The 20,783-nt window shown below is 34.1% G+C and overlaps 1 protein-coding gene across 2 annotated transcripts; it reads right to left on the reverse strand.

The window, feature by feature from the left end:
* Positions 1-1,413: 1,413 nt before the first annotated feature.
* Positions 1,414-4,859, reverse strand: LOC113738507 (large ribosomal subunit protein uL18c-like). Of its 2 annotated transcripts, none has more exons than XM_027265741.2 (3): positions 4,447-4,859; positions 3,650-3,811; positions 1,414-1,763 (listed from the first exon to the last, which is right to left on the reverse strand). In XM_027265741.2, the coding sequence occupies exons 1-3, from the start codon at positions 4,639-4,641 to the stop codon at positions 1,614-1,616; spliced, it is 507 nt and encodes a 168-aa protein (XP_027121542.1). In that variant the 5' UTR covers positions 4,642-4,859; the 3' UTR covers positions 1,414-1,613. The 2 variants fall into 2 exon arrangements, with proteins under 2 accessions (XP_027121542.1, XP_027121543.1); XM_027265742.2 differs by having other exon boundaries at positions 3,650-3,745; positions 4,447-4,768.
* Between the last annotated feature and the right edge of the window lie 15,924 nt (positions 4,860-20,783).

A 20,783-nucleotide genomic window follows, 5' to 3' on the forward strand; every position in this document is an offset into this window, starting at 1 on the left:
CAGCAAAACTCAACTTGAGCAAATGTAGAACTTAGGACAAGTGTTTGATGCTCTTGGTTGAGTTCAAGGCCATGCATGCTCTGCATGAATTTACCTTTTCTTCTTTTTCTCTTTTTCCTTTTTCCTTCCTGTTTTGCCTGTCTCCTTAATTTGTAGGAGTCTTTCCTAAGAAGTGTTATTTCATACTCAAATTGAGATGCTACTCTCTTATCTCCTAAAGGAGTAAACATATTTGCACGAATACTTGCAGGAATTTTGTTGTTATCTTTCTTTCACGTTTCTAGTAAATTAAATAAGAAGCATGAAAACTTTTGAATTCACAGAACAAAAGCTACTAATGTCATATTCTGATTGCATGTCCGAAATGCCTGATTACTTGAATAGAGGAATAATATACTTTATATGCATCTATAATTAGTTTTTTTTTTCCTTTTAAAGGTTACATCAAATAAGCTAGCCGGTATTAATGTAGGATATATTATAGGAAGAGGTAACAAATTGATGGAGTGACATGGAAGACTCAATGTCATCATCTTCCTTGAACACAATCCAGAGCGTTAAGATACAATTTTAATTAATTAAAAAAAACTAATTAATTCGTATTCTATGATTTGCAGTAATAAACTAAATGTACACATATGTAAAGGAAACACCTTAAGGTAAAACATCAATGGGTTATTCACACTTTTTAAAGGGTTATAGATAAATCTGTGATACTATTTTCAGCATGATGCGCTTGATTAGCAATGGATTGATTTTCTTGAATCAAGACAGTTCGTAATCATATTCTTTTTTCTTTTTTGATAGGAAGCAGACTAAAAGTTATTATTAAATTAAATTTGCTGAAAATCGTCCAGCACCAATTGCTTTACAAAGTTTGGAGGTGGATTCCAGATGGAATAAACTAAATAGCCCGATTTAGCATAGCGTGCAAAAACATGAGCTACTTTATTACAATCCCTTGGAACCCAATAAAAATCAATAATTTGAGTGTCTAGCATTGCCTCCTTAACTCATCAGAAGCGTGTGCTGAAGCTCTTGCTTTCTGATGACGATTGAGGACGATCGGTCAACTATAAACTGTTCCATATGGAATAGTTCATAATCCTATTCTTGTTTATGTTAATGCCCAACCGCAGTCCTATATTACATGTATTAACACATCTGTACAATTGAATTTCTTCTTCTAAACTCAATGGAACTAAGGTGGATTTGCAAAGGTTTCCCTAATTCAGTCTCGTGTTTGTAAAATCTCTCATTCAAATTAACAACCCTGATGCAAACCATACGTACTTGCATCACGTGACAGGATATGTGAATGTGACCTAGGAAGAATGAAGCCCATGGTCTGGAACCTGCTCAAAACTGCTCAAATCCTTGTTGCAATGTCAAACAGAATTTGCAAATGAAACGTGATGAATTTACCACAGGGCATCTCCAACTTCTTTTAACTTGAGCAAAAAGGTTCATGAAGAACAAAGCCCCTACAACTTACATTTGCACAAACAGTGAATCCAAGTCAAGGCACCTCAAAGAGATACCATTACAGAAAGGGTAGTGAAAAGACAACGGCATAATAGAAAAGTTGATAGAGTTGATACTACATCCAAGGCCTAAAATTGGAGACCATGTTCCCGAGCAGCATCAGCAAGTGCTTCAATACGTCCATGATAAGGGTAGCCACCTCGGTCAAAGGCCACTTTTGTAATCCCTTTCTCAAGACAGGACTTTGCAATTGCTTTGCCCACTTTCTTTGCCACATCCTAAACCAACAAATGCGTGGGCTATCAAAATAATACCAGCAAGTAGCAATAGATAGAGATAATGCAAATCGAGCATATGAAGTACTTGGGTTTTTGCATTTGTTTGTTCGCTGATTTCTTGTCCTAAAAATACAGAGCATTAATATCACCTATGTTTTCTATTTTTATTTATTATTCTTTTTTGTGGGTCAGATAGAGGGATGATGATTAAGAAGTAGTGGAAATGGAATAAGTTCATGAGGATAACTAACACCTCATAAATCAAAAGTAAGATTTATCAGAACTATAAAAGCAGTGACTTTAAGCACAAACTCTAACTCTTGCAGTCTCCCCTGTCAAAACTATGAAAGTGATGTTGAAAGGAACTCAATACCAAACTTACTGTTGGAAGTCTGAAGTCACAGTAACTCTACATTGTTCGTAAACTCCACTGACCTATTTGAACAATCTGCCATACAACTTAGCTTAGACAAACTTCCTAAGCATCTTAGTCCACAGTCAAAACTGGTACTGCAGTTACTTGAAAAAGTTCTATAGGGTAGTATTATAAGTTCTTAAAAAATAACTCAACCGTTTCTGCTTATCAAGAAAGATATGAAGTGAACAAAATGCACAATTGTTAAGGTTGGAAAAGAAGAAAGTGTTCTAATGCATCTACCCATCGCCTTGTTCCTCTAAATTCATAACATGACACCCCAACAAAGCAAATATTTAAAAAAAGGCAAAGTAAACAACTCTGAAAAAAGAAAAGGTCAAGTAAAGGGTAAAAGTACAGAAAAAAAAGTGGTAGTTGAAGGAAAGAAAACACATCAATAAGATCTTCCAAACTTTTCATACAAACTCAAGAAATGTTGTAAAGGAAACAAGGCAATATTACCATGTGATTTTAAAAGACTAATCCTCCTCAGCAAAGATCAGTAATGAAAAATCTCTTACCCTTTAAGCACTCTGTGAATATCTTTGAACTAGAAGATCCACCATACTCTTTGTTTTCTTAGTAAGGGGCCCAAAGTCATTTCAAGCAAGTGGATAAAAGCATTGTAGGATGCTTATTAGAGAAACTTATTCTCAGACAAGCACAAGATGAAAAAGCGATTGCTTTGAATCAACTACTACGGGCACTAAAACCTTCTTTCTGAACTTCCCCTTGGAGAATAATAGCAACAAACACTTCAATACTTGAAATGTACCCCACCCCATACTTGGGCTTTAAGATCAATCATAGAAGAAATAGATCACAACCAAGCTTACAATTGTGGGCAGCAGAGGGATTTGAAAGAAGGGCATAGAGACCAAGTCCTATGAGGGTGTTTAAGGTCATAAATTGGTGATATTGGTGATAAACAGTTCTGAGAATCTATCAGAATTGCAAAAGTAAAAAACAATAAAAAAATAATAAAAACAATAAACTTTTGCAAGCATAAAAAGATTTGTAAAACATTAATAAAATTACTTTGCAAAAGGGGCAGGAGAAACTTAAGACAGATTTCGCAAGAGCATAATAGCAGGAACAATTAAGCAACAGAATCATTGAATAAACTTCAATGTCCATTTCTTGAAACAATGTAGCAAAAGGATCAGTTTTAAGAAGGAAAAGAATCACCCCCAGTTAAAACAGATCACCACATTCAACCACATGACTTGAGAAAGGATAAATATTACCTAGCAAGAAGTTTCAATTAGATTGCTAATAGAGCTTTTAGGGTGCGTTATATCATGAACAACACAGCAGCAAAAGCAGTACTATAATACTAGCAGACAACAGCACTTTTAGAGATAACTAATAAGCGGGCCAAAACTGAAGAGATAGCTCAACTCAAATGCAAGCTGCAGACAGAAAATTACTATAACAGAAGTAAATCAGTATAACTAATTCGGGAACTTACAATAGTGGGAGCAGAGCTATAATTGAGATCATCGGAGATTGGCTTTTGCATTGTTGAAGCAGAAGCAAGAGTATGCATCTTCGAGTCATCAATTACCTGAACATACAGATGCTTATTGGATCGAAATACAGACAGTCTTGGTCTTTCTGGTGTCCCTTCAACCTATATTCCCAATGCACAAAAAAACTAAAATGAAAATTCAACTTAATTTCATCCACACACGATTCCTCAGCCGTGATATTTCTTTTACTAATCTAAGCAAATGGGTAGTGCACAATAAGTCAGAACTCCCAATGTTTCACACGATCCTCAGTCTTGATATCTTATGTTTTACTAATTTAAGCAAACGGGTATTGCACAATAAATCAGAATTCCCAATGTTTCACACGATTCCTCAGTCTTGATATCTTATCTTTTAGTAATTTAAGCAAATGGGTATTGCACAATAAATCAGAATTCCCAATGTTTCACACAAATCTTGATTCTTGATATGTTACTTTTTAGTATGTCATCTTTTAACCCGCAGCGTTTATGATACTTCCCCACTAGCCAATTCCCCCTCCCCATTAGCCATGATCAGTAGTCCAATTCCCCATCCCCAAAAGGCACGCCAGAGCCAAAAAAATTGGAATGCTCGAGCTGGAGCTCGGATAGGAAAAATAACAAGTTTTGTCACTTGGCCTTGTTAAATTTCTCTTGCAGTTTTGATTTGCAGTAGGAATATGACTACAGAGCATGAAATTGCAGTTTGAGTAAAAATAAAAGCTAAAAAACAAGAAAAAGTACAGTTTTTTTACCTTCTTACGGATGCGCGAATGGCGGGCAGTGCGGTCCACTCTGCGGGTTCCGGCCTTGGCTTCAATGGAGAGAGCGTTAGGCTGCCATTGGGTCGAGAACGAGGAAAGCCGCAACGGCGAAGGAAGGAAAGGAGAAGCGAATTTGGGTGTTCTGAAACCAAGCCCAAAACTAAGTGAAGTTGCATTGCAAGACATTTCTTTCTTTGTTTCAGCAGAAAATTCTTTGCTATTCTTTCTCCTTTCTTCTCCCTCCTTAAAACACGCTCTGTTTAGCCTATCCACAGTCCCACTTCTCCCATTTTAGCACAGGTGAAGGATAAGGTCTGGTTTTAAATATGATAATATAACCCTGAAAGGCCTGAGGTGGGTCTGGTTTTTGTTAACTACAGTTTCTTTTTGCTCCCCAAAAGTTTGGGAGATTCGATTCCAACGAAACATTCCTCCAAAACCATACGTCAGATACACGATTTTTTTATTTTAAAAAAGTAGCATTTTCTTATAAATTGAGTCAATTTGTGTTGGCTACTACAGTATCTAACGTACACATAATTTTTTTAAAAAAAATGGTATTTTCTTACTAATTGAGTCAACTTGTGTTGACTACTATAATATCTAATGTAGTATCAATATATGAAACAAAATAGATTGGTTCTAATCATAGTTATAAAGCTGGGACCAATTCAAATTGGTGAATTGACTATAGGACCGAGTTGGATCGCTAATTAGATAGGACAAGTAATAAATCGGTTGACCAGTCAATGACCTGACAATTTAATTAGTGAATCGAGTAAAAATTGTTGATTTAACCACCAACTTAAAAATTTTATTATTTTTATAATTTAAAATATATTAATTATATTATATAATATAATTACTGCTCAACCTACAGTTAAATGTCCAACCCGCGATTGAACTAAAAACCCGTTGAACTGATCACCTCTATGGTCCTAGTAATTGCAAGATGGAATTGAACTAAAATTCGTTGAATGGAATCAATTGTGATTGATATCTTGACAAAATGTTTTAGATGGATGAGATAAATTATAATTTCAAGCAAATGGTATAGAAAGTTACTGAACATTTTAAAATTGCACTGTTTGGACAATAAACTCTTTTTTAGCCAAAAAAAGACATCGAACTCATAAAAGCTTAATTTTTTTTATCATTTTGTCGAATTTCGGTGTTAAAGCTTATATATATATATATATATATATATATATATATATATATATATAGATATGTTCCATGTTCATCATACAGATCTAGGTTTATAGATCAATACTAACAATATTATAATATGTTTAGAAATATAGTAATTACCAATCTAACTGTCTAAAGATTCTGAAATGGCTTAGTAGGTTTAGAAGAAAATCTGTCAAGAATATGTATGAAATTATAGGTTTTGAGGAGTCTTGGGTCTTTGTTTAAAGTTCAGAATCATTAATATCTGACTCAATTAAAAGGTTTGATATTTGGGCTTTGATCTGGTCTTCTAGTTCTAAAGTATTGATTTTTTGGTTGAATTTGCAATATCGAACTATGTGTCCAGGTTTGTGACATTTGTGGCAAATAATTGTATGTAGGGCTGGTCCTGTGATTTGTGGTGGTTGTGCAAGAGATAGTTGTTTATTAGACTGGTATTTCTTTTTGTAAAAGGAAGGTTTTTCAAGGTATTTTGTGGGTTTAGACTGTTTATGGGGTTTTTTTGTAACAGTTAGGTAGCCCAAACTATTCAAAGAAGGAGCCAAGAACTTTTCTCCTTTGGGGTCGATCCTTTGCAAGTTGTCTGAGCATCTTGTTTTGTCGGCATATTTTGAGTGCAACCTGCTGAATTTAACTGGTTAATTGTCCATAGGTTATTGCTTCTCATGGTACAACCTCATTGTATTGAGTCTTGAATTCTTCTCGAACTGGGTCTCATAGTGACTTAGGAAGGCCATCAAGAAATTTCTCTTTTGAATAGGCTTTGTTGCCATCTGATCTTGTATATCTTATGGTTAAGAATATATCTTTGTACCATCTGAAATTTGAGAGACTATTGCATTTGATTTTGTTTAATAATTCTGATGATTTTTCTTTGAATATCCCTGGGTCACCGATGAATGTCTTTGCAATAGTGAATATTATTTTCTTAATACACAAATAGATGCTTCTAAGGACATTCAAACTGGCTTAGCTGGAACAAGAACAAACAAATCCAGAGAAAATCAGCAAAACTTATTCTCACTGTAGCAGTCCGACAAGTTACTGTGCAAACGCGGCAGCAAAAAACATGCTGTACACTATAGAAAATAGTAAAAATTACTAGCGGGTACTGTAACAATTCAAAAAAATTGCTATAAATACCCTCTAATTTCAACACAAACACACCATTTCTTTAGCTCAACTTCTCTCTCTAAATTGAAAAAATCTCTTCTCCCTCTCTCTAAAATACAAACTAGTTAGGTTTTAAGTTTTGGAGCAATTTTCGATCAGGGATCAAGCAAGCTTCAAACTTTGTAAACTTTCTTTCAAACTTATATTCAATAATATTTTGTTGAATGGTCAGCTAAACCACCTCATATTCTTCTTTATTTACTTGTTTTACTTATTCTATTTTATACTAACATTCATTGCCAGTTGTACCGCCTGATCTATGAGTGACAATCCAACTACGACCCACTTCCTTACTCTTCATGTTTATGCTTATTATCTTTATTATTCTTTTGATTTAGGGGCTAACACCTTGTCCCATCTAGTATTAGAGCCAGAGGAAGAAGTGGGATGATAGCTATCTTTCCTTACTTATTATGATGTTAGTGTAGATCTACAAGTTTATATCTTTGGTTAAAGGATTTGAAGAGGTTGAAACTTAGTTCAGGTAAAGTTGTCTTTTTTCTATTTCGGAAATATCTTCAATAATGTCTAGGAGAATGTTTTGGTCTCTGGTTAACACATTGATCGTAGTTTTTTTTTTTTTCATTTTCGTCACTGGTAGTTTGGGAAGATGATGAAATATCATCATTTTTCAATTGATTGACATAGTCTCATACGGGACAAGGGGTTAGCCCCTAAACCAGAAGAATAATAAAAATAATAAGTATAAACAAGAAGAGTAAGGAAGTGGATTGCAGTCGGACTACCACTAATAGATTAGGCGGTACAATCGGCTATGAATATAAGTTTAGCCCATCATTCGACAGAATATTATTGAATATAAGTTTGAAAGAAAGTTCACAAAGTTTGAAGCTTACTTGATCCTCGATCGAAGCTTGCTTTGAAACTTAAAATCTAACTAGTTTGTATTCTAGAGAGAGAGAGAGAAGAGATTTCTTCAATTTAGAGAAAGCAGTTGAGCTAAAAAAATGGTGTGTGTTTGTATTGAGATTAGGGGGTTTATATAGCAAATTTTTTTCAAATTGCTACAGTATCTGCTACAATGATTTTTACTGTTTGCAATAGTGTACAATATCGTTATAATGCACGCTACAATGTACAGCGTATTTTTTGCTACCATGTTTACACAATAACTTGCCGGACTGCTATAGTGAGAATAATTTTTATTGATTTTATCTGGATTTGTTTGTTTTTGTTTCGATTGAACCAGTTTGAATACCTTAGAAGCATCTGTTTGTGTATTCAGCAAATATTTAGTGATTGTTTTTCTAATGCTTCTTTGATCCATTCCTTGTAATGCTGTGCATTGGCTCCCTATTTCTAAAGTAAATACTTGTTGATGACCATTCTTTGAACATTTCTTCTTTTCATGAAGTACCATTCTTTCAGGATTTGTATAGAGTAGTTTGAATCTCTTACCCTGACATGGCTGTATTTGTGTATGTGGTAGATAAGAATTCTCTCACCAGATTCTTGGTTAATTTTTTGGCTAAAAAAAAGGTGTTTGGGATAGATAAGCATAGAGGTGTCAAAATGGGTGACTTAGGCGGCTTTGGGTTGGGTAAAATGGGTAATGGGTAATGGGTATAAGTGAGTCAACTCATTTATACTCATTTAATTATATGGGTATAAATGGGTAAGTCAAAAAATGAATTAGATAACCCAATTACCCATTTATAACCTATTTATTTTAACTTTTTGTAAACTCATTTAAATTCATTTTTGCAAACTAAGTTATCAATTTATACCACTCTTTGTACCCATCATTAGTTTTAAATATTTATTTAGAATGTTCAATAAACTTAATTACCAATTTTTTTTCATTTATACTCTATGTCACAAAATTACCTATTGTTTAATAATAAGAATATAAAAATTTGAACTAAGCACTATAAAAATTAATATAAAAACTTAATCCAAAAATTTTGAACCCCTAACATTATTTTCATATATAAATTTAAAATTTCATTTTAGAAAGATAAGAAAATAGGCTAAAATTTATCATAAATTAGTAATGATGAAAAATGAGCAAGTTAACAAACTAAGAGAAAATAAAATAATAAGATAAAACCAACAAATAATAATAATAATGAAACAAAAGTAGTTAACATCATGACAAAATGAAAAATTTGAAAAAAAAAAGGGTGGGGGAAAAGAAGAGACTTGGGGGGAAGAGAATTCTAAATGGGTTAATTGGATTTGATGGGTTACCCAGTAATACTCATTTATTAAATGGGTATTATTGGGTAACCCATTTATACCCATGTACAAAAATTTAAGATACCCATACCCATCTATTCATGGACGGGTATGGGTAAATTTAATTAAGTGGGTTGATTTGCCACCTCTAGATAAGGATGAGAATTGGATTTAAACATTTGACAGTTTAAAATTGATATTGAATTTAGAGCCATTGGCTCCTCTAAGCCCTTCTTTGATTTTTTCAAAGAATTGGGTTGGAACAAGACTTTCAAGTGTACTACTTTGGTCTGCTCCAGTATCAAATAAGGTTTCAGTTTCAATTACATAATTATAGCTAATTAGTAATCAAATTTGGACCAAGTGAACTTTATCATCCTAGGTTTTCTTGGATAATTGGTTTAAGAATTCAGTGTCATCCTAAGTGTTTGGATTTATCATTTCTTTGACTGTTACTAGGTTTTGAAGGACAAGATTGTTAAGTTTTTGCTTGGTTTTGATTGCTCTAACATCTTTTTTGAGAAGATCAATTTCTATTTGAACATTCTGAAAGGTCAATGGCTTAATGGGTTTAGAAGGAAATCTGTTAAGAGCGTTTGTGAGATTATAGGTTTTAAGGAATCTTAGGTCTTTGGTTAAAGGATTTGAAGAGGCTGAAATTTGGTTTAGGCATTCTTTGAATTTGTTCAGGTAAAGTTGCCTTTTTTCTGTTTCAAAAATATTTTCAACGATGTCAAGGAGAAGATTTTGGTCTCTGATTAACACACTGACTGTAGGACCTTCTTTTTCATCTTCATCACTGGTAGTTTGGAAAGATGATGAAATATCATCATTTTTCAATTGATTGACATAGTCTTCTTCTCGTTTACAATCATCAGTATCTGATTCAATTAGAAGATTTGATATTTGGGCTTTGATATGGTCTTCTGGTCCTAGAGTATATTGATTTTTTAGTTGAGTTTGTAATATCGGGCTATGTGTCCAGATTTGTGACATTTCTAGCAAATGATTGTAGGTAGGGCTACAGGAGGTAGTTATTTATTAGATTGACATTTCTTTTTGTAAAAGAAAGATTTTTCAAGGTGTTTTATGGGTTTGGGCCGTTTATGGGATTTTTTGTAATAGTTAGGTAACCCAAACTATTCATAGAAGGATCCAAAATCTTTTCTCCTTTGGGTTCGATCCTTTACAAGTTGTTTGAATATCTTGTCTTGTCAGCATACTTTGAGTGCAATCTGTTGAATTTGACTGATTAACTGTCCACAGGTTATTGCTTCCTATAATACAATCTCATTGTATTGAGTCTTGAGTTTTTCTCGAATTAGGTCTTGTAGTGATTTGGGAAGGCAATCAAGGAATTTTTCTTTCTAATAAGCTTTGTTGTCTTCTGATCTTGCATATATTTTGGTTAAGAATATATTTTTGTACCATCTAAAATCTGAGAGACTTTTACATTTGAGATTGTTTAATAATTCTGATGATTTCTCTCTGGATATCCCTACGTCACTGACGAATGTCTTTGCTATAGTGAATATTAATGTTGCTACTACATCTGAGATGATATCTCTATCTTGAAGGATTGGTTCGCCATTAGTATCAATTTTGATTGCATTGAGAATGCTATCTTTGTCTTCTGTGGTGAGGTGTTCATCCCACAATCTTTTGAGTTGTCTAGTAAATCTTGTTATTAGGATATGAGTAGCCAATTGGTTAGTACAGTCATGTGATATTTGATAAGCTATTGATACCATTATTATTTGTTGGAGGATTGTAAGAATGTTGTATTTGGATACTTCATCTATGCTCCATATTCATAAATGTTGTTTGCATTGTATAAATTTTGCAAGATATTGAATTTTTCTTCAAGAAAGACGTCTAAATAGATAACTTCGGAATAGTATAATTTTTGGAGATTTTTCTAATTAAAATATTGGTTTTGTGAAGAAGAGATTTGATATAATTTGTTTAAAGCAGACGACCCTTGGAGGTTTTCTTTGGTTATGGTACAGACTGATTGACTAATACTTGCACATTTTTGGTTGTTTAATCCGTATTTGGATATTGGAGTGGAAAATTATTGTTCTATTTTGGCTATTCATTTTTCTAATTGGTCAAGAGGTTTGATTTGAAGATTTTTATGAAACTTAGTTGGTATTGCATGAGGTTTGAAAAGTAGATTTGAGGAAGATGTGCTTGATTTTGGTGGTGGAAGTTTTGCATGAATTTCTCCCTCAACTGTTTTCCACCTTTTTATTACATTTGCTGTTTGAGAGAAAGAATAATCAATTCTGTTTCTCTGAGAATATACTTCAAACTAATCGAAGAACTGGATGTGAGCCTTGTTCTTCTCAGAAAATTATATAATACTTCTTGTATTTCTTGTCGAGGTTGTCCTTTGTATTTATCGAAGAACCATGCTCTTTTACATGATTTTGTTCTACATAAAAACTTTGTTTTGAGGCTTTGTTTGTCAATTTGGTACTCAGATGTTAGTATCCTTAATTCATCGAATTGAGGTTGATTGTTTGTTATGGAGGAACATGTAGGAGATTTGAAAAGTCCTTCCTGATCAATGTCATTAGAGGATCTATCTTGAATTTATGAGGAGGTAGGTTTGTTGGTTGCATATCTTGCTTGTAAAATTTTGGAAGAGAGATCCAAATCTTGGAACCAAGTTGAGATAGAGAAAGTTGATGGTCTTTTTGAGACTAATTTTCTTCTTGATATTGAGTGTCTAGGCATATCCATATTGGTTGATAAAGATGATGCCCTAAAACTCATTGATTTATCGAATTTGATTTGGACGGATCTAGAAGCAAACTGTCGGATACTTGAACTGCCATATTTTGTATAGGTTTTGCTAGTACTACCTCAGAAAGTATCCAGCTTTCTAGAAGCTAATTCCAGATGATAGATTTTGGGACAGTAATTCGAGATCTAGCCAGATCTGTTTGAAATAGGATTGTTTCTCCCTTTTGTAGTATTTTTAAGGCTCCTATCCTGAATGCTGAGTTCATAACCTTGTACTAGAAGAGTCCTAGTCTTGACTCTATAGTTAGCAGTTTTAATGTTAAATCAAAGCATCTAAAATATTTTTGTCTCTTAAAGAGACTATAAAGTTTAAAAATAAAATCAAAATGTACTAGTCCTCCACAGAAGCTATTTTCTGCCATTCCTATGAGGGAATCATTAAATTCTAAGAATCTACTATCTCTAAGACAAAGGAACATGGATGTGTCTAGTTTTTCTCTTATTAATAGTTTGGTTGTAATTTGTACTAGTCAAAAATGAATATAATTGTATTTTTCTTTATATTTTTCTATTGTTCTTTTGGATAGTAGTTTGATTTCTTCATGGTCAGCATCTAATGCTATAGTTTGTTCTACTATTTTGATTGTATAGTCTGAGGTAGAAAACATCCATTTTCTGTTTCTTTCATAAATATCAGTTTGAGTATATTTAGGAATTTTTCAATTGTTTATGTCTTAATTAATGTCTGATATATTGATTTCTTCTTTTAGTTTGGTGTTTGAAGAAGAACTAGAAGAGTTAGAATTGGTTCAGAAAAATGAAGCAATAGAAAATAAGTAAAAACAAGCAAAATAAGTAATTTTAATTCTTTTTCCTTTGGTACGGAATCCTTCAGGATCCATGGAGAATAACTATCTCTAAACTGATTATAACAAAGATAGTATAGATCTTGAAAAGTTAGATCTGAACTTTTGTATTTTTCTTTAAGTTTTTCTGTTATTCGTTTGGATAGTAGTTTGATTTCTTTATGGTCAGCATCTAAGCCTATAGTTTGTTCTACTATTTTGATTGTATAGTTTGAGGTAGAAACATCCATTTTTTGTTTCTTTCATAAATTTCAGTTTGAGTATATTTAGAAATTTTCTAATTGTCTATGTCTTGATTAATGTTTGATATATTGATTTCTTCTTTTAGTTTGGCGTTTGAAGAAGAACTAGAAGAGTTAGAACTGGTTCAGAAAAATGAAGCCATGAAAAATAAGTAAAAACAAGCAAAATAAGTAATTTTAATTCTCTTCCCTTTGGTACAGAATCCTTCAAAATCCATGGAGAATAACTATATCTCTAAACTAATTATAATAAAGATAGTATAGATCTTGAAAGGTTAGATCTAAACTTCTGAAACAAGTTATATATGAGTGGCCACTATATTTCTAAACAGATTATAATAAAGGTAGTATAGATCCAAAAAGTTAGATCTAATATTTTGAACATTTCACTCCCTGGATCTCGGACCACAGGAATCTCAACAACTCTACAAGATTTATTGCCAAATCTCATGGCCTTACTACCAGGACCGGCTGTTGGCAATTACAGGTTCCATATTCATCATACAAATCAAGATTTATAGAGCAATACTAACAATATTATAATATGTTTAGAAAAATAGTAATTACCAACCTAACCGATCCATCAAAAAGATCTACACTTATAGATCTATACGAATAATATCATAATAAGTAAAGAAAGATAGCCATCACCCCACTTCCCCCTTTGACTCTGATATCAGACGAGATGAGGGGTTAACCCCTAAATCAGAAGAATAATAAAAGTAATAAGCATAAACAAGAAAAGTAAGGAAGTGGGTCATAGTAGGATTGCCACTAATAGATCAGGCGGAATAAGGAGCCCTGAATGCTGAGTTCATAATCTTGTATTGAATCCTGTAAATAGTAGCTACTAGAAGAGTCCCAATCTTGACTCTATAGTTAGCAGTTTTAATGTTTAATGTCAAAGCATGTAGAATATTTTTATCTCTTAAAGAGACTGTATAGTTTAAAAAACAATCAAAATATATCGGTTCTCCACAAAAGTTGATTTCTACCATTCCTAAGAGGGAATCATTAAATTCTAAGATCTACTATCTCTAAGGTAGAGGAGTAAGGATGTGTCTAGTCCTTCTCTTGTTAATGGTTTGGCTGCAATTTGAACTAGTCTAAAATGAATATAATTGTATTTTTCTTTATATTTTTCTATTGTCTTTTTGGATAGTAGTTTGATTTCTTCATGGTTAGCATCTAAAGCTATAGTTTGTTCTTCTATTTTGATTGTATAGTCTGAGGTAGAAAACATCAATTTTCTATCTTTTTCATAAATATCAGTTTGAATATGTTTAGAAAATTTTCAATTGTCTATATCTTGATTTATGTATGATATATTAATTTCTTCTTTTAATTTGATGTTTGAGGAGGAACTAGAAGAGTTAGAATCGGTTTTGAAAAATGAAGCCATAGAAAATAAGTAAAAACAAGCAAAATAAGTAATTTTAATCCTCTTCCCTTTGGTATTGAATCTTTCGGGATCTATGGAGGATAATTATATTTCTAAACTAATTATAACAAAGATAGGATAGATCTTGAAAGGTTATAACTGAACTTCTGAAACAAATTATCTATGAGTGATCACTATATTTCTGAACAGATTATAATAAAGGTAGTATAAATTCATAAAGTTAGATCTGATCTTTTCAACACTTTACCGCCCTAAATCTCGGAGCACAGGGACCTCAACAACTCGATAGGACTTACTGCCAAATCTCATGCCCTTACTGCCTAACAATACTAACATATATATATATATATATATATATTGTTAAAACAAGCATGCTCAGGTGTTTAAGGGCAAAAATATCTCACAATGTTCAGTGCAAAACTTGCTATTACAAATTGTATTTAAAAAAGGGCAAAAAACCATAATGGTTCCCAAACTTTCAACTTGGTGCACTTTTAGTCCTCTAACTAATAAGTGTGTAAATGTAGTCCTCCAATTAATAAAAATATGTAGTTTTAATCCTTTCTTCCAATTTGACTGTTAAGATGAATAGGAAACATGTCACAAACTACTCATATAACATTTTTAGGGGGTATGCTCATCTGCACAGCACAAAGAGCAAGAAAACCCCTCAAAATCTTCAAACCGAACTTGCACTTTGAACTTCTTCTTCAAGAGTGTCTACAAAAATCCTAGAATACTTTTTCAGGTTAGCCCAAAGGAGTGATGGAGTGGAAAATTAGGAGAAGAGGCATCTATTTCAACCCCAATTAGTATACGATATGTGTGCTTAAACTATACAAAGTTCTGCAAAAATTTTCAACAATTTATGCATCTATGTGTTACAGTGATTACTAATGACATAACAAGTTTTAGTTTGGTTGTGAGGTTGATTGTGGGAATTTTTTGTCTGAAATATGGGAGGAAAGCAGTTCCATATATGGGGTTTTTTGTAGCCTTCACTGTCTATAAGTAACCAGCAGCAGTCCTAAAGCATATTTATTAACATTACTAGGCCATGGCTATTTTGTCTTTTTATAGTATTCACTGTCTATAAGTAAGCACCAGTAGTCTTGAAGCATATTTATTAACATTACTGGGCCATGGCTATTTTCTTTTGTTGAGCTAACCTAATCATTTAATTTCAGTTGTTGATTAGTTCAGAATATTTTATTTTAACTGTGCTTGTTGACTTGGGTTTGGGATTAGGGTTTTTATACGAAATTAATGTGTTAATCACTTAGTTACTAAGGCAATGATTACTCGCAATTGTTAATGTACAATATTCAAAGTATTTTTCTATCCAAAAATCACTTTTGAAAGTTTGTATCTTATGTAGGCAAAATTCTCGCATCTTCTCATATTTGGGGGTATTTATAGATGGTGAAACTTTGTGACGGCCCCACCTTCCCCTAAGGCGAACCAAAGGGTTCGGCGAACCACCTGCCCAACTCTCGCCAGGACTCCCTCACGCACTCACTCATAGCTCAAGTAAAATAACGTGCATCCATAGAAAAGGAATAACATATCCATTTCAACTTAATATATATACATTGATGCTCAATTCCAGATACAAAGTTTCTACACACACAAAAAAAAAAAAACTTCAAAATGTTTACAGTTCGAGTATAATCAACCCTAGTCGGGTACTAGCGTGAGTACAAAAGCAAAACTCAAAACAACTAGACTACGCTAGTTTGTACATGTCTCATGCCTCGCTCGTACCCCCTGTAAGGAAAACAAATGGCGTGGAATGAACTAAAAGCCCAGTGAGGTTCCAAATAACAAATTAACCATTTCGAAAGTATGAATATCAACGTAGCAAGTTAATGGCATCAAAAGTTCATAAAAGTGAACAATAATACTTCAAGTAGCAAATCTCAAAGTGAGCGAGTGGAAAGGTTTTTCAGAAGAAACAATAATCCAATCCCAAGTATAAGGATACGGATGGCTCTCAGGAGCCAAATTCCCATCGCATCACCAGAGCTTGATCAAGTAATAGTTGACACTCCGTCAACTTTCAAGTAAGTAATCAATCCAGTAGAGCACCACTTACACTACTCTCCGTCCACCATTCACACCCCCTACTTGGCCTAAAATCCTCAATAAATACGGGTGATAATACTCGAGTATACCGATTAGTCGAGAAGATATCACTCCACTCGACATAACTAACGACCCATGGTTCGTTATCTAATCAACCAAGCCCTTGCTGGCTCGACTCGATTAACTAGCCAATGAGGTTTGGGGTCCCCAAAAGTCGATGAGGTAACCCTCCAATCGACTGAATTTAAATAAGAGTGCGGAGACGGGAATGAGAGGCACCTCCCACTCAGATTGAGTGTGGTACATACTACCGCTCCGCACTTACAATTCAAGTACAAGTATATCAAGTTAATTGCAACAATAAACAAGTATAGATCATGTTAGGGCAAGTGCGATAAAGTACACTCTTGCCCGATCAACAAATCTCATATCAGTTATGTACAAGTATTGTGAACAAGTGTCCAGATCAACTAGATATTTGAAAGCACTCACCCAAAATGCGGTACCTTTACGAGTTACGTTCGGGTATTACTCCGTGTGCGGAGTCCAAATCTGCGATAAAACATTATTTAAGAACTTTTAAAAGTAACTAAGGCTCGAAACTTAAACGTTTCGTTCAATAAGAATCAAGAAATGAAAATTCACTTGGAGACTATTCGTGAAACACTCGCTCGTTTTTCAAACTATATAACTTTATAACATTAAACTTGGAAATGTCATTTGAGTCAAAAGTACAAGGAAAACGTACTTCAAGCAGTCATTATTTTATTTCTCAAGGGTACAAGTTCGGCCAAGTCCTTACATATATACCTCGGTAAAAGAAGATGCAAATATCCTAGACGGTTCAAGTAGTAGTCACTCTTAACCCATACTCATGTTGCAAGTATGTCTCTCTAGTTCTCGAGCGTAAATTTGGGCAAAACTCCCTTTGTATTTTCCAATTTTCTAGCCATTTATGGCTTCATTATTTTCCTCAATCAAACCCAAAGCTACACACACAACAATCTCATTTTAATAGCCGTTCAATAGGCTCAAGACAATACAAGGACAAAAATTAGGCTAACCACAAGTGCGGAAATGAAGTTTAACAAAAGACAGATTTGACGGGTTTTTACGGAAAGGACACATCCGAGGCTACGCTTATCAGATTGGAATGTAATTTGTGCCGTTTCAAAGCTAAGACACAGGGCTACAATTCTCATGAAGATCACTTAGTCAAATTTCTAGTGTAACCTAGTCAAATTCCCAATTCACAGAACCAACTTTCAACTAATTGGTTAGTTAACTATACTACCTTTAAATGGCCATATCTCAGGCTACCAAAATCCGTTTAAAGTGTTCTTGGAGGCGTTGAAAAGCTAAGACAGAGTACTAAAACTTTCATGTTTTGGAAAATGGCTAAATCAGTATGGATCATAGTGAATAGACACGGTTAATTGGATGAACTGTCTAAAATGGATAACTGGATACATCCTAGGGCAGTGAGGGTATTTTGGTCTTTTCACAAGCTACGTTGTTCCAATTGAGATGAAAGTTTGTAGGCACCTATAAAATATTATTCTCTACAACTTTCATGTTTTATTCTAAGACTAATTCAGCCTCTAATATGATGCAACAAAACCGGACAGAACAAGGCTGAAATTTTCCAGAAATCTGGAAATTTTGGGATTCAATGAAACTTTCTTCATTTCTTGCCTCAATCCACCACCACAACCTCCTATATAAACTTAGATACAACATATATCCTCCATATAGCAAGTATAGGCAGAAATCATCAAACCCTAACTTACATATATCACCTTAAAAATCATCACAACAACTTGTATCACAACTAATCTAACCAAAACATGAATTATATAACATCTTAATCTAAAATAAAAGAACCAAAGCTATGGGTTAGACCTTATACCCCAACAAAAGAAGCTTGCAAGAGTAATACTACACCTCCTCTTGAAATTTTTGGTTCCCCTAGCTTCCCAAAGTCACAACTCACAATTTAATCGGTTTAGAATTTTGGTTCCTCACTTGGATGGTGCAAATCAAGATGAAATGGTGAAACTCTTGCTCTCTCTTTCCCTCTCTCTTGTCTCGGCCAACCAGCAGAAAAATGGAGTGAAAATGAAGCCAACAAGATGATAAGAACGTTGGACTTGGCTTGGTCAAGGAGCCATAAGGGTGTGACACTTGTCACCACCAAAACCAACAAAAATTTCTTTTTCTTTCCTTGCATTTTTAGCCCTAAATTTCGGTCAAAGCCAGCTGGAAATAAGGAGATATTTTGCTCAAATATTAATGAGATTGTATGGTAAGAAAGTGGTGGTCAAGTGGTGCGTTCAATCGGTAGTGCACGGTACACGTCGGTTCACACCGTTTTTCTTTAAATCACACGTACTAGGGTTTTTACTTCCTTTTCACTAACTTTTTATCATTACTCCTAATCACATACTATTTCTCACCTAAAAGTCATTCTTAAGCATCAAATTTGATCTTCGCTCCGTACCGGATAATTACACTACGGATACACGTGAAAACCCTAATTGGCTCCAACTTGAAAATGAAAAGTGAAACCCTACTTTCTAGGTTCATTTGCACTTATTGTGGAATGATTGGGTGGTAGGGCTATTATAAATTAATAATTTCCAAATAAAAGGGTATTTTTGAGAAAAATGTGAGGGTTTTACAATTCCACAAATTGAATTTAGGGTTTCTGTTGAAATATGAGAAATTTGAAAAAAAGGTCAATCACAAATGAAACTAGGGTTTCGATTAGACTTTTAGGGTTTTTAGTTTTTTAAAACAAAACAAGGTTTTAAATCAAACCCAAGGAAATAACTTTAGTTTCTTCTTTAAAACAAAATAATGGTTTAAAATAAAAATAAACTAAAGAAACCGTAATATCCCCTTTGAGACTAAACAAAAGATGATCCTAAAAGTTGGGGTATCATAATCTCCCCTCCTTCAAAGAATTTCATCCTCGAAATTCATACATGCACTTTGAAATAACGTAGGGTATTTTCCTTGTATATCCGTTTCTAGCTCTCAGGTCTCACTATAGCTAAAAGTTAGTTAACCAATAGAAATCACGAATTATACCTTCTACATTCCCTTCCCCCTTTGACGGTCCAGGGTTGGTTTTGATCGAGTTTTGGGCCCCTTTCTTTTCCCGTAATAGAACTGGACAATCAGCAATCCAATGCTTGGTGCTCCCACATCGCAGGCATTCTCCCCCTCTTTTCCAACAACTCTCCTTGGTATGGTTGATTTTTTCACAATAGCTACAAGATAAGTGGAGGATTGAGGTTTGATCTCCTTGTGAGACAGCTTTTAGTTGCCCTTCTCCACCTGAGGCTCCTCTCGGAGTACCTTCTTTTGGTGTCCCCAAAATTTTCACACCACAAGCTCCTCGACCTACCTTAAAGGGTGACCTATCTCGTTCACCTTGTTCTTGACTTTGATTGTTACTAGGTGCACCTCTTTTCCTCGCATGGAAGCCCTTCGCTTGTGTCCTTGCAATTTTTATCTTTTGAGTTTTTTCTGGATTCTTCGTAAAAGTTTTACCTTGTGCCATTGCTAAAACCTCTTCAGGAATCCCTTCGTATTGCCTTTTTAGTGCTATGTTCTCGTGAAATAGCTCAAGTTTCTCCTAATTATCGTGTTTCCATTGCCCTTCCCAATACTCGGCTAGTCTCTTTTGGACCTCTATTTCATTTCGTAGAACCTCGATTTCCTTGTATATATCATCCAATTGTGTCATCTCACAGATTCACTGGAACTCAAGTGATAGCCTGTCAGGCAGATCAACAGATCAGGGTAAGTAACTAAGCATAATTAATAATCTAACCATATACCGGTTGGTTGAAAAATCGAATGAAACGGATGGGAAGGTAGAACATAATTAGGGCAATATCTTAAAATGACATCAAGGGAGCATAACCAAGAGAAGAAGAAAGAAATCGGTCTTCGGTGAGACTTTCTCGACATATACTACAACCTAATCATCCTCTATTGGAACCCTGACTAGACCATTACTGAATTCGTCCATGATAATTGTGACAGCCCCACTTTCCCCTAAGGCGAACCAAAGGGGTTAGCGGACTGCCTGCCCAACTCTTGCCAGGACTAACGGTGCAGTTTAGAGCGATCTAATACGCTTCGGAACATACAACGCGCGTAAACACGTTTAAATATCTAAATAAAAAAAATGAAACCGGAGCCGGTCATGAATAGTACCGACACGTCAAAACCCAACCAAACATCAAGCAAATATTTACATGTTGAAATTAAGCATATACAATCCAAAGTGGCATACAAAAGTTATTCAAAGTGGATACATGTACGGTTTGCCAAATCAAAAGAGAAACGGACCCAAAAATACATTTAGGGTTTCAATCTAGGAGTTATACAAAAGATATGTCC

This window comes from Coffea arabica, chromosome 4c, assembly GCF_036785885.1.
Source record: "Coffea arabica cultivar ET-39 chromosome 4c, Coffea Arabica ET-39 HiFi, whole genome shotgun sequence".
Classification (NCBI taxonomy): Eukaryota; Viridiplantae; Streptophyta; class Magnoliopsida; order Gentianales; family Rubiaceae; genus Coffea; species Coffea arabica.

Excerpts from the sequence above, each read along its gene's own strand:
- LOC113738507 (XM_027265741.2), bottom strand. The coding sequence starts at position 4,641 with ATGTCTTGCAATGCAACTTCACTTAGTTTTGGGCTTGGTTTCAGAACA. Across the intron at positions 3,812-4,446 it reads ATTCGCGCATCCGTAAGAAG|GTTGAAGGGACACCAGAAAG; the intron begins GTAAAAAAACTG and ends TTGGGAATATAG. Across the intron at positions 1,764-3,649 it reads ATAGCTCTGCTCCCACTATT|GATGTGGCAAAGAAAGTGGG; the intron begins GTAAGTTCCCGA and ends TTGTTGGTTTAG.